Genomic DNA, 14920 nt, shown 5'->3' on the forward strand with positions numbered 1-14920 from the left:
ATCACTTTTTTTTTTTCTGTAATCTACGGTCACTGTAATTTAACAGTGTGAATTTCCCTATGGTGGGACTATTAAAGGATTATCATACCTTATATGCACATATACAATAACTACCTGGTGTATAAGTAAAGGGCGATGATCGGTGCAATTATTGGGAAGGGATGTTCCTAGGAATGGTCGTTCTAGACAACTGCCCTGTGTAAAGGTGCCGCTAATCACCCAATGAACGCTCATTCATCAAGTGAAAGCATCACATGCAGATTGTGCTGTGTAAAGCCTCATTCACACGTCCGTGCTCAAATACGTGAGCAGGTGGTCAGTGATGCATCCGTGAATCTGTCCGTGAAGGATCCGTGTTGGGTCCGTGTTTCACTGACACTGAACAGCTGAAAAATTATTTTAAAAGAATCTCTTCTTAATGATCCGTGAAACACGGATGGCATCTGTGGTTTTCACGGCCCCATAGACTATAATGGGCGTGATGGATCCGTGCTAAAAACACTGATGTGTGAATACACACATTAAAATGAATAGGGTCGTGTGCTGTCTGTGAAACACAGACGTGTGAATGGGGCTTAAATGGTGATCGGTTGTCTATTGGGCGAGCGAGGACAGTAACAATGGCTTGTCCCCATACACAGGAGCTCCCACTTCCTCTGACGAGAGGCAATTGTCAGCAACGAATGGTTATTTTCCTGCTGTTGGCCCATGTAAAACCGCACGTGTGGGTACACAGTACATACATGCAGCTAGTAATAAGCACTGATGTCCCGATAGTTTGTAATAAGAATAATTCCTGTTTACATGCAGGTCCTCTGACTGTGCTGGGAACTATGGCCGCTGATGGAGGATTGCATTCCATCAGCGACCTCCATTCATTTACCACTAGCTTGTTTCCTAGTCCCCCTTGTAAATTAATGGAGACCAGTAATGGGTTTAATCCTCCATCAAGCGGCCATATTCCAGCGCAGGACCTGCGTGTTAACTTGAATTATTCATATGATACTATCGGACATCATCACCAATGGTTTAAAGATACCCATACTTCCGACGAACACTGTCCAAACCACCCACGATCTATGGGGTTTTCCTGAGTTTCCGCTCCGATGGCAAATGTTGGGGAAAGAGGGATCAGGCACTTGGATTTCAACATACCCAATCCTTTGTTCTTAATCGCTGTCTAAGATGTCTGGGGGCGAGTTATTTTCCTATGCCTACTGAGAACACATGCACACTCAGCCAAGTGTGCATGTGTATGGAAGGGTTGGCATGAATAGCTGTTGGCCGACAACTATCTAAAGTGTGTGGCCACCTTAAGAAAACAAAAAAGTTGGTATAAAGGAGGTGATATATATGTATGTGCCCAGAGGATAAATGTGAGGTTCCTGGGACCCAGTCCTCTCAAACACCACGGCCCACGTGTAGCCGAATGTCGGCATATATGCCGCAAAGTGGGCGGATTACCGCCGGATCCCATTACAGTGAATGGGGATCCAGTGGTATCCAGCTATGCCGGATAGCGTGAACTCCAGCAGGTTGTTCCTCCACCGGAGTTCACAGCGCAGATGTGAGCCCAGCCTAAAGCCTCATGCAGACATCCGTGAGATACCGGACTGACACTGCAGGAGCGCACGGCGTCATAACCACCAATGCCAGTCCGGTGTTCCACGGATGTCTGCATGAGGCTTTAATGGTGGACAGCCCCTTTAAGAGCATAGGATATACTTTAATGAGATGTTACCCACATTCGATACATTGTAGCTACAACCCCCCCATTAGCCTGAGGCGTTAGCTGCAGAAAACAAATAAGATCTAATTGTAAATGGGGTGAAAAAATCTGCACTGTCAAGTTTGGTTGAAATGTAAATGATTTCATAGCACATATACACGGTGCGCCGATGAGAAGAACAACAGGCCCCGGCCCTTCTTACGGTTTCCATTATTATGCACATGACGCGCTCTGAATCTGAATGGACACAGCTTCTCTGTATGAATACGGTAACAACATATTTCCCAAATGCAAATGTGGCTGGAAGGAACACAAGCTGCACATTTTGGAAATGCACCGGGCACCTTTAGACCAGGCCAATTTGTGTTGTGTTTTTCCTCCCCATCCTACAAGAGCCAGAAATGTAAAAAAAACAAAAATCTGTTCAAGTAGCCATGTGAGGGCTTATGTTTTTGCAGGACAAATTGTATTTTCCAAGCCAATATTAAATTTACCATAGCTTGTATTGGAAAACATGAAAAAAAAATTATTTGTAGGGTAAAAAAAAAAGAAAAACACAATTCCATCACGTTTTTGACACTCACTATGTGCTAAAAACGACATGACCTTATTCTGCAGGTCAGTACGAGTCCAGCAATACCAAGTTTATGTCGTTTTTACTAGTGTTGAGCGAATTGAGCTTCGGATCATAGATCCAATGTAGATTCACTCTAACGCTTCGCTTTAGGGCTTGTTCACACGACCATATGGCTTTTTCAGTGTTTTGCGGGCAGTTTTTAACGGATCCATTTTTCAGTTTTTTTGTTTTGTTTCAGTAGTGTTTCCGATTCCGTTCCGTTTTTCCGTATGGCTTATACAGTATACAGTAATTACATAGAAAAAAAATTGGGCTGGGCATAACATTTTCAACAGATGGTTCCGCAAAAACAGAACGGATACGGAAGACATACGGAGTACATTCCGTATGTGTTCCGTTTTTTTGTGGACCTATTGACTTAAATGGAGCCACGGAATGTGATTTGCGGGCAATAATCGGACATGTTCTATCTTGAAACGGAAGAACGGAAATGGAATTCATACGCAATACATTGTTTTTTTTTGCGGACCATTGAAATGAATGGCTCCCTATACGGACCTCAAAAAACGGCCCATATACGGAACGCAAAAAAAAATGTTCGTGTGAACGAGCCCTTAATGCTGTCTTTGAGACCTGTCTTCGTACAGCATTAAAATGTATCGCCTCTGTGGAGGCAAATTCGTTTCACCCTTAGTCGCAAGAGACTTCAGTGAGTGAATTTGGTAATCACTTCGGTGAATGAATTCCGTATTCATTTCTACATCTTTAAAAACATTTTAAAATAGCAATCCAAAGTTGAGTTGGGTACCGAGGTACCAGCCGGTACCTAACCCGACTTCGGATTCAGAATTTTAAATGTTTTTAAAGATGTAGAAATGAATACGGAATTCATTCACTGAAGTCTTGCGCGACTTCAGGGGAAACTAATTTTGCCTCCACGGAGGCAATACATTTTAAAGGGTAACTGTCATGTTTCCATCAAAAAATCTATTTTAGCATATGTTACTGCTGCAGCAGCATTATGCATAGAGCAATCTTTAGTTTCTTCACATACCACTGTTTTCCTTGAGTTTTTCCCTTAGGCTACTTTCACACTAGCGTTTTTTGCGGATCCATCGTGGATCTGCGAAAAACGCTTCCATTACAATAATACAACCGCATGCATCCATCATGAACGGATCAGGTTGTATTATGTCTTCTATAGCCATGACGGATCCGTCTTGAACACCATTGAAAGTCAATGAAGGACGGATCCGTTTTCTATTGTGCCAGATTGTGTCAGAGAAAACAGATCTGTCCCGGTTTGGCTCCACTTCGTCAGGCGGACAGAAAAACGCTGCAGGCAGCGCTTTGGTGTCCATCTCCAGAGCGGAATGGAGACTGACCGGAGGCAAACTGATGCATTCTGAGCGGATTCTTTTCCATACAGAATGCATTAGGGCAAACCTGATCAGTTTTAGACCGCTTGTGAGAGCCCTGAACGGATCTTACAAACGGAAAGCCAAAACGCCAGTGTGAAAGCATTTTTACTGGCTGCCTGTAAAGCTGTGGCAGCTTCCTATGACAGCCCTGGGAGCCTTCACAAGTCCCTAAGATTCATGAATTCCTGCTCTCCTGCTGATGACTGACAGTCTTCTACCAAGTTTTCTCTCTTTCCCTCTAGGAGAGAACTGCCAACCATCAGCAGATGGGTGAGAGCAGGAGATTAGGAATAACCAGGACTCTTCTCAGGTAGATGTGACTCTTTTCCAGGCCTGGGCTGCAATGATTATGATGCTGGTTCTCGGCAACCTCTTACTTTTAGCTCATGAGTGACACATCGCTGAGATCAGCATTTCTGTCACTACTTTATACTGCCCTCAGTGAGGTCAGCATAAAGTTGATACAGGTTCCCTTTAAGCCATGGTGGCCACCAAGGGATCATTGTGAAATACACTCTAGGAATGATTGGGGCTGTAGGGAAGATAAGGATAGGCGTTCATGACAGAAAATATGAATCATCACTCCGCCTCTTACATGCAAAGACAGCACCCATTCTTCATCCTGCGTCTCTATGTGAAGTTGCCAAACCGGTATCTTCCCTCCAGTATGGAGATATAAGGCATGACTTTACATTGTTTCTGCTACAATATATACTGTAGGTGTGAGATCTGGTAAAACCTTGATATTGTAGAAGATACTGGAAGGTGAGAGGCCATGTTGCTGGTACATTGCAGTGCAGCACAAGGGCTATCTGTGTCGTGACTGCTGAAAAAGTTGTAAGATTTAACTATCCAAAATTTCATGTTTTTGAAAGTATATGGCTATGCCAGATCTGGTGAACTCTGGCTGGCTTTTTCAGCAGAGAACAGCCTGCCGGATTCGTTGGACCTACTAAGGCTGAAATAATGACTCGCTTAAATCGAGTAACGCAACACGAAAAAATCCTCGATGCTAATTTTTTGTGCAGAAAGGCTCCCAGGCCGGGCACAGCATTATCCCCAAACTCATGGCTGACTACTAAGGGAGGTTATCAATGCAGTCATAGGAAATGCAGGTTGTGTTCCTTTATTAAAATCACAGGCGATGAATATGAAATCAAGAATTATATGAACTGCAATACATCTAATGTTATATATCTGGCAGCCTGCAATAGTTGTAATGTGCAATACGTGGGATGTACCACGAATACACAAAAGACTCATAAGAAAACCCCTTTCCAATGCCACTACACACTAAATATATCAATGCTGTCAAAGCACCATAGAGATGTGCATGGTGGTGATCTGAGAAGATTGGAAATGTATGGCATTGAAAGGGTGTTCAGACCATACAGTGGTGGGCATCTAGAGAAAACCTGTCAGCAGTTTTGTACCCATGACACTGGCTGACCTGTTACATGTGCACTTGGCAGCTGAAGGCATCGGTGTTGGTCCCATGTTCATATGTATTGCTGAGAAAAATAATGTCTTACTATATGCAAATGAGCCTCTAGGAGCAACGGGAGCGTTGCCATTACACCTAGAGGCTCTGCCCTCTCTGCCACTGCCGCGCTCTCTCCGTTTTGATTACCAGGGCTAAGCAGTGTAAATGTGATCATGCCAGGCCCTGTCAACTAAACTGCAGAGGGCACGGCCGTTGGAGACAGAGCTTAGTGTCTAGGTGTAATGGCAACGCCGCCATTTTGGATTTTTGTGTTGAGCAGTGGGTATCCTAAGGTGTTAATCAGCAATATGACCTGATTTATGAATATTGAAAGGACTCATTTCAATGGAGAAGGTGAACTCAGGTTCTATATGTATAGACTATGGGGGCCCTTTTAGGCGTAGAAAATATTCTAAATGTAAGCCAGCAAGGAAGCCGTCTTACATTGACCAGCGCTGGATATGCTGGAGTTATGTAGAGTTCGGCCCCTCTTCATAACTTCGGTAGGGGTTATTAAGACCGGTCTTAATAAATGATCCCCAATGTTTTAATTCTGTCATTATGCAGCCATGTGTGTGTCACTGATTGGCCTGCAGGCATGGGATTTTAAGAAGAGAGTTTTCATTTTTTCAGACTAGGTTATGACTAAAGCCGAAATGCGTGAACCCTGACATATCTGCTCTGTGTCTGAAATTTTAATGTTGAATCCATTAAAAGTTAAAGGGTTTCTACCATCAGAATTTCTGTTCTGTAGCTGACTGACATTACTGATGCGCTGATATCTGCACTATATAACAGTGTGTTTTTTACATTTCTCCCTGCAGCACTTTTATAATATGCTAATGAGCCTCTAGGTGCTATGTGGGCGTAGAATCAGCACCTAGAGGCTCCGTCTACTCACCCTTTATCCCGCCCAGGTCCTCCGTTCTGCCTGCCCTGCTCCTCTTGATTGATGTCACGGTTTGCAGCATCGCTGACGAAATCCCACGCCATTTCTGTAGTAGACGCAGGCGCAGTGAGTGAATGATGCGCTCCTGGTGCCGGATTCCTCACTGTGCCTGTGCCGACTACGTCACAGTGAGGAAGCCGGCACCAGGAGAGCGGCCTTCACTCACTGCGCCGAATACAGAAGTGAATGGCGCAGGCGCGGGATTTCGTCAACGATGCGGCCGAACCGTGACATCAATCAAGAGGACCTGGGCGGGATAAAGGGTTAGTAGACGGAGCCGCTAGGTGCTGATTCTGCGTCCAAAAAATAACATGAATACATGTTTCAGTAGGTCATAATATAATAAATTTATGGTGTGTGGCCCAATGTTTCCACTGCAAACAGCTACAGTAAACGTGGGCAAAAGTACAGGTCTGGTTATGGCTTCATGCACATCAGCTCACAAATGGTGGACCGTGCTTGCTGCACCTGTAGGTCTATTCCGCAAAAACACAGAACATGTCCGCAAAATGCAGACCGTAAACCCATTGAAGTCAATGGGTCTGCAAAAAATGAAAAAAACAAATTGTGTGTGTTCATGTGCTTTAGGCCTATACCACAGTCCTGTATTACCAACATGGTATTACATCACTTTCACCATATACAACACACATGGCTGCGCGCAGCGCCTCCCAGCACCAGGCGCATGCAAACAGTGGCACCTGCAGCAGGGAGTGAAGAGAACTATAGGATGAAGTAATCTATATCCAATCTTCTTTCGGGAGCTGCCAAACTACACTTTGTTTTTGTCTTCTAAAAAACATCATAAAAGGCATGGATTTTTTGCAAATGATTTTTTTTGGGGTGGCATTTTTTAGTCACATGCTTTTGTGCCTTTTTAGCTGTTTATTTCCTGCAGAGAAGTCTATGTGAAATCACCTGACGGGGGAAAAAAACACCACACCCAAAGCATGTTGTGATCTGAAAAAAATTAAGATAAATGGCAAGGGGCAAAAAAATAAAATAATGCATAAGCCAGGCATTTTGGATTTGGGGGGAGAGGTTAGCACACACCTAAAAAGTATGTGTGGCAGCACAGACTTCTACTTGGGCTACTGGAAACTTAAAATTTTTCGTAAAATGGTAATATAGTTATATAAAAAATTCATGATCAGGATATATTAATTATGGAAGTTCTCCACTACAAGTTCATCAAGGTTGATCAGGTCCACACAATAGAAAATACAATAACATTTTTTTTCCCTTTAATTAGAAAAAGATATACAAAATATATCAGATTTTACCAAGAAAATAATAAGCGGGGTCTCCAACGTATTAATGGCCCCACACCTGGAGTCCATTACTTCACATGAACATAGTCCTTCACACAAGACGTCTGCTTCACCCTCACCTCCTCAGGGAAGGCTCTCGGCATGTAGCCGTGTATATGTACAACTCGAGCCTCTCGCTCTTCCTGTGACATGGTGCCAGGGAAGAGATCTGGAAAATTAAAAATGACCAAGTGAATTAATTGCAGTGATTTATTCTGCAGCAGAACAAAGATCATACCCTAAATCCTGCGATTACCACTGTAGCCAAGCTCCTGGTTGTCCACTCTCAGAATAAAGCGGCCACTGAGCTAGTTAAAGGGGTTCTGCACTTTGTTTAAACTGATGATCTATCCTCTGGATAGATCATCAGCATCTGATAGGCGGGGGTCCGACAACCGGGACCCCCGCCGATCAGCTGTTTGAGAAGGCAGCGGCGCTCTGGGGGCCTTCTCGCAGTTTACCGCTGGCACAGTGACATCACGACTTGTATCAACTGGCCAGGGCGTGGCTAAGCTCTGTTCACTTGAATGGAGCTTAGCCCCGCCCAGGCCTTTGATACTAGTCATGATGTCACTGGGCCTGCGGTAAACAGTGAGAAGGCCGTGGCGCTGCTGGAGCTCCGCTGCCTTCTCAAACATCTGATCGGCGGGGGTCCCGGGTGTCGGACCCCTGCTGATCAGATGCTGATGATCTATCCAGAGGATAGATCATCTGTTTAAACAAAGTGCAGAACCCCTTTATGGAAATGTCCTGGCATCTTTCATTTTTCAAGAACACTTTAAAAAAGACCTGTCAGCAGGATCACCCCTACTGCTCCTGCCGATTAAAACGATACCTGTATGATCAAAATTTGTTGTGCCGTTCCTGGCGAGGAAAAAAAATAAAAATAAAGTGGGTAGGGGGACAAACGCTGGAAAACGGAGTTGCCGAGGAGCTCAATTCACTGAAGCCCTAATTTACATACAAAAGAAAGAAGTGTGTACAAAAAGCAGGCAAAGTAAATGGTTGCAGGCGAATCAGTAGACTAGGGTTAGGGTTTATAGCTTATGTAATTAATAAATGCCACACAGGACTGATTGATAGGACTGCAGTAAACCCCGCCACTCACCTGGAATTACATTTCTCCACACTGGGCGATAATCACGGGCAGTTTGGGTTTGTTGTTGGGGCCGGTTGGTACATTCTGTGAAGAAGAGAAAGTTGCAGGTCGTGTTACATTTACACAGCAGAGGATCCTGGTGGCCTCTTCCCAGCGCCATAAAATCCTGGAATTTCTATAGTCGGCGTTATACCTTTCATTCCGACACTCCCTTCTAGCAAGCAAAGTCTACAGCCTGTCAGCACAAAGACACTGCGGGCTGGGATCACATCTGCGGCGGAGGTTCCAGTAGGAGCCACCATCGCTCGTTCTGGGAAAAAATAAAACCGGTATCCTTGATGAAACCCAACGGATCCAATTACAGTCAATGGGATCCAATCGGGCACCAGCATTGTCCAATTTTCTGTTCCTTTCACCGCAGATGTGACCCTAGCTTTACCATCTTCCCATAAAAGATAAAGGGCCACATGAAGGTATTTGCGCCACATTTTAGTAGAAACCAATGTCTTATCTGGTAGCATGTTAATAAAACATCTCCAGACATTTTAAGATGCAGAAAAATGTATCCACAGGATTTAGGGGATAACCTAAACTCATAGGGCCCCGTAGCAAAATAACATGGGGCTCCCACCACCCAGTGTAAGAAAATGACTACAGCAGCATAAGTAGAAATAACTAAAGGTATGTATAACAGCATCATATATCAGAAAGCCACAAAATAGCAAAAAAAAAAACTAAACAAAAAACACCATATTGTTATTCCCCACAAAAAGTTACAATGTTAGCGTCCCCCAACCTCTGGGCTAGGGTTGGGGGACGCTAACATTGTAACTTTTTGTGGGGAATAACAATATGGTGTTTTTTGTTTAGTTTTTTTTTTTGCTATTTTGTGGCTTTCTGATATATGATGCTGTTATACATACCTTTAGTTATTCCCACGACATATAGAAAGTTATCGTGATAACGATATATATCACGATAAATGCCCATTTAGAAACAAAAAAAATAAAAACACTCAAAACATGTACTCGTGTTTCCTTGTTGCCCCCATACATTATAATGTCTCCTTGATGCCCCCATGCAGTAATATCTCTTAATTGCCCACCAAGAACGGGGTCACCGTTCCCCCCCCCCCCCAAATCTGATGGAGCGGCCATGCCTCCATTCGTTCTCTATGGGAGTGCTGGAGATAGCAGCGATCAACCTTCACCGCTCCCATAGAAAATGGGACATCCTAGCGGAAAAACCCTGATAAGTGGGTTGTTCATTATAGGTGCACATTGTCAGGAAGGGCACCTTGGCATCATAAAGATGCATTTCAGTCAAATAAAACATTGGGGGTCATTTACTAAAGACTGGCGCTTCCCATATGGGTCTTAGTCCCTACACACTACAGCCATAATACCGCAGCCCCCAGAACGCAGTGACTGTTCTCAGCCCCGGCCTCTCTGTGCAGCAGCCCCCAGAGTGCAGCGACTGTTATCCAGAGCCAGTCTCTCTGTGCAGCAGCCCCCAGAGCGCAGCGACTGTTCTCAGCCCCGGCCTCTCTGTGCAGCAGCCCCCAGAGCGCAGCGACTGTTCTCAGCCCCGGCCTCTCTGTGCAGCAGCCCCCAGAGCGCAGCGACTGTTCTCAGCCCCGGCCTCTCTGTGCAGCAGCCCCCAGAGTGCAGCGACTGTTCTCAGCCCCGGCCTCTCTGTGCAGCAGCCCCCAGAGCGCAGCGACTGTTCTCAGCCCCGGCCTCTCTGTGCAACAGCCCCCAGAGCGCAGCGACTGTTCTCAGTCCCGGCCTCTATGTGCGCAGCCCCCAGAGCGCAGCGACTGTTATCCAGAGCCAGTCTCTCTGTGCAGCAGCCCCCAGAGTGCAGCGACTGTTATCCAGCGCCGGTCTCCTGGCTCTGGGGGTTTACAGCCACTAGATGCCATTTCTTTGTGACCTAAAGGACTTATACCCCCGTGACTAGGGTTGTCACATTGCCAAAATTTTGATTTAATTTCGGTTCCATAAAAAAGTAATGCAATACTCGATACCACGCAAAAAAAAAAAAAAAAAATGTATGCCAAAAAAGTGTGCGCATTATGCAATTTATGGAACAGTCCTGGCCTATTTTTTAGGGGAGAAAGAGAAAAAATAAATAAATGGAGAATCGTGTTTTTTTTTTTAAATTTCTGTTACGGCGTTCACCACATAGGAAATATTTTTCAATACTTTAATAGTTTGGACGTTTTCGGACGTGGCGATACCTAATTTTTTTATTGTTTATATATTTTTTATGTAAATTGGAAAAGGGGGTGATTTAAAATTTTTCTATTTTGGTGTGTTTTTTTATTTACATAAAAAAAATCTATAAACAATAAAAAAAAAAAATTGGTATCGCCACGTCCGAAAAAGTCCAAACTATTAAAGTATTGAAAAATATTTCCTATGTGGTGAACGCCGTAACAGAATTATTTTTTAAAAAAAACACACGATTCTCCATTTTTTTTGGTCTCCTCCACTAAAAAAATAGGCAAGGACTGTTCTATTATGGGCCGCACGTTCCATAAATTGCAGAATGCACACTTTTTTTGAGCATTAAAATTTTTTTTTTTGCGTGGTATCGATCATTACTTTATGGGACCGAAATTGAATCAAAATTTTGGTATTGTGACAAGCCTGGTCACGGGGGTATAAGTCCTTTAGGTCACAAAGAAATGGCATCTAGTGGCTGTAAGCCCCCAGAGCCATGGGACCGGCGCCCTCATTGCACTAAAGTCGTACTTTGCGCATTAGGAAATTTTTTATTACTCGGGTATGGAGCCGAGCTTGATGGGGAGGTCCCTTTAATATTAATATCCTGTGAATATGCCATAAATATCCAGATGGGACAATCGCTTTTAAAGTAAAAGGGTGTATTCACATGTCGCGAGTCCATATGTATAAATACCCTAAAACTTATGCACCATACAAGTGCAGCATTCAAAACACGCCGTGCTGATGAATCTGCCGCTGGTTGGGATTTTCTGACCGTTGTCTAAGGCTACGTCTACACGACGACATTTGTCGCGCGACAGATAGGGCACAACTACACTGCAACATTTTGTTGCACTAATGTCGCGTGACAATTTTTATAATGGCAGTCTATGGTGTTGCACTGCAACATGCTGCGACTGCGACGCAACAGTAGCAGAAAAATCCATCTCGAATGGATTTTCTGCGACTGTTAGGTCGCAGTATGTTGCAGTGCGACACCATAGACTGCCATTATAAAAATTGGCGCGCGACATTAGTGGGACAAATGTCGTCGTGTAGACGTAGCCTAAGCAGACATTTGCATGACAATTAATTTTTCTTGATCTAAGCTCCATATTAAACATCGTAGTTTTCAATGGATTCATGCTGCAAACCCATTGATAAATCTGCCCTATTGTGTGGACTGCAGAAAAATATTTCCATGTGTAAATGGGAACTTGTATTATAGGGTGGTGAGCGAAATACCTGATCTCACAACTGTCTCCAAAAAACTATTTCCTGTGTCAAACTGGGAAAATAGCCGTGATTTCCCCAATTTTACCAGTTCAGATGTGTTTTTCTCACCTAGAGGCACCAACAGGTATGATATCTGCTTTTATAGAGCAATTTGGGACTTATTATTGGGCAGACTAGATGGGCCAAATGGTTCTCATCTGCCGACACATTCTATGTTTCTATGTTTAGGAGCAACAGGGGAGGCTCTGCTCTTTCTGCAACTGCCGTGCCCTCTCTCTCCACAGAGACAGACAGTAAAGACATCATTCAGGTCTGGCCCTGTCAGTCAAAGTGGAGAGGACCCCCACCAATCAGATATCCTGAAGATAGGCCTTCAATATCAAAATCCCAGACAAGTACTTTAAAGCATCACTAGGACTTATTGCTGCCTTTCCGATTTTCTTGTTGACCTATCGAGCGTGCACGTTACAGGCACAGTAATTTGATCCACCTCCAGGTATATATTTGGGGAGTTCTTTGTTGTGTCTGCGTATCACTGATCACTGTGGGCACGCTGGTGCTTTTAATTGTCTGTAATCGTGTGTGTGTTTTTTGTATACCTGAATAACTTGGTATTTGGCATTCCTGAGTACCTTCTGCATCACACACCCTCGTGCTCTTGCCAGCTATAGTCACTGACTGGGGTGTGTGGCGCTGTGTTTTGGTATACAGTGGTGCCTGCCTCCCTATGGTTTCAGTATCTGACGCCAACACGGAACCTGACAGACATCACCTGTAAAGTCAAGCCATCATATCTCGGCATAGAAGATATCAATCGACTCCCCGTTCATTGCACTTTGTTCCTTTACATCTCAATGTGTCACTACCAGAAATGGCACAAGAGATTGAATAATGGAAACTTAATGCAAGGGAGACACGTACAAGATGATGAAAGAGTGGCACCATGAGCAGGCCGGCCTCCCCGGTAAACACGGCCTGCAGCTGGAAACTGGTTATCATGACACACGGAGGTGGAGAAGACGGTACCCCTGAGTATATCTGTCACATAAGGAGAGAGGTGGATCCCAGCCAAATTACAGATAACCTATAATTGCTTAAGAACATGTTGATAACTTTCAGTGCCCAGTAGAACGGGGTTATAGAAGGTGCAATAAAAAGTACAAAGTGCAATAAAAAGCATCGACTATACCAGGGATGGCCAACCTGCGGCTCTCCAGCTGGTGTAAAACTACAACTCCCACCATGCTCTGCTAGAGGTTGAAAGTTATAAGCAGTGTGAGCATGCTGGGAGTTGTAGATTTGCAACACCTGGAGAGCCTCAGGTTGGCCATCCCTGGACTATACGAACAAAGCCATATTTGTCACTTCTCATTCATTGGTCTGTCCAATGCTGCCATCAAGCTGGCTCACATCGGTGGAGATATGAAATCATTCAGAAAAGGCCACATGCACACGACCGTTTTTGTGGTCCGCATCCGAGCCGCATTTTTTGCGGCTCAGGTGCGGACCCGTTCACTTCAATGGGGCCGCAAAAGATGCGGACAGCACTCCGTGTGCTGTCCGCATCCGTTGCCCCACAAAAAAAATATAACCTGTCCTATTCTTGTCCATTTTGCGGCACACGGGCGGCTTCCGTTTTTCTTGTGGATCCCCGGTTTGCGTACCGGAAGAAAACGGCACGGTCGTGTGCAATCCAGCAGCGGTGGTCCTTCTCGCACACTATGGGAAAAAGTTACGGCCTCTTTGGTGGCCAGGACCACGGGAGATGCACATAGGTCGATGCTTTTTCCTAGCACGGCCACCACTGCTGGATTGCTGGGTGGTTGCAACTCCTCGAAATGAGCAGTGTATAAAGTGATGAAAAAATGAATCCAGCCAGCAAGTGTCTTGTATTAACTTTCTCTACATGATGAATGACATTTGCTGTAGTGAGACAACCCCTTTAAGGCTCTCTGACCCAAAAACTTTATTTGTTGCCTTATCAAGGCTCTGCCGCTGCAGATTGTGCCATCTAAACAGCACTCTGCTGCCCGGAGACAATGCAGCTGTATGTGGATGTGTGATAGCAGTAGGCATCGCTCATCCTTGGACTGTGGAGGTGATAGCTACATGTAAATATAGAGCTTCACCTCCACTGACAAGCAGGTAATTGTCAGGAAGGAATGCCTCCTTTCTGACAATCGTCAACTCATCACCCCCATGTAAATCCAACTTAAAGAGGACCTTTCACTAGTTTAAAAACTAACTATATCAGTGGGCAGAGCGGCGCCCAGGGGTCCCCCTGCACTTACTAGTATGTCTGGGCGCCGCTCCGTTCGCCCGGTATAGGCTCCGGTGTCTACAGCTTCCTCTGTTGTACTGGGCGGAGTTTTTGTATTAGGGTTGTCCCTTGCTGCAGCGCTGGCCAATCGTAGCGCACAGCTCATAGCCTGGGACTCAATTTTTTTTATGGTGTTTATCGGACGGGGTGGATCATGTGATATATTTATAGAGCCGGTCGTTACGGATATGGCGATACCTAATGTGTGTTTTTTCAATTTTTTATTATAAAAATCAGGGGAAAAGGGGTGTTTTTCTTTTTTCACTTGAAACTATTACTTTTTTTTTTTTAACTTTATTTCTGATTTTAACTTTTAGGGGTCTGATCCCCTCTGCAATGCATTACAATACATCTGTACACAGTCTCATACACACACACACTAACAGGTTGCCTAGGAGACCGGGCCTGAGGCTGGATCTCCTGGGCACCCGTAGAAGGCAGGTCCCGATGCCGTGCAAGGCATTGGGGAGCCTCTGCACGGCATCGGGCTGCCTTCTCACCCATCGGGTCTCTGCCACAGCAGTGCAGGGACCCGATGGGCTCCCTCACCCGAAGCAAACCTCTT

General features: G+C 44.8%; 1 protein-coding gene across 1 annotated transcript in view; it reads right to left on the reverse strand.

The window, feature by feature from the left end:
• Positions 1-7376: 7376 nt before the first annotated feature.
• The window catches only part of PPIH (peptidylprolyl isomerase H), a 29649-nt gene continuing 22105 nt past the window's right edge, over positions 7377-14920 (reverse strand). The window contains exons 9-10 of the mRNA XM_040428689.1: positions 8578-8652; positions 7377-7638 (exon numbers count right to left, since the gene is read on the reverse strand). Coding sequence (XP_040284623.1) covers positions 8584-8652 — 69 coding nt within the window. The 3' untranslated portion in view covers positions 7377-7638; positions 8578-8583. The remainder of the gene's footprint in view (positions 7639-8577; positions 8653-14920) is intronic.

This window comes from Bufo bufo, chromosome 1, assembly GCF_905171765.1.
Source record: "Bufo bufo chromosome 1, aBufBuf1.1, whole genome shotgun sequence".
In the NCBI taxonomy this organism is placed as follows: Eukaryota; Metazoa; Chordata; class Amphibia; order Anura; family Bufonidae; genus Bufo; species Bufo bufo.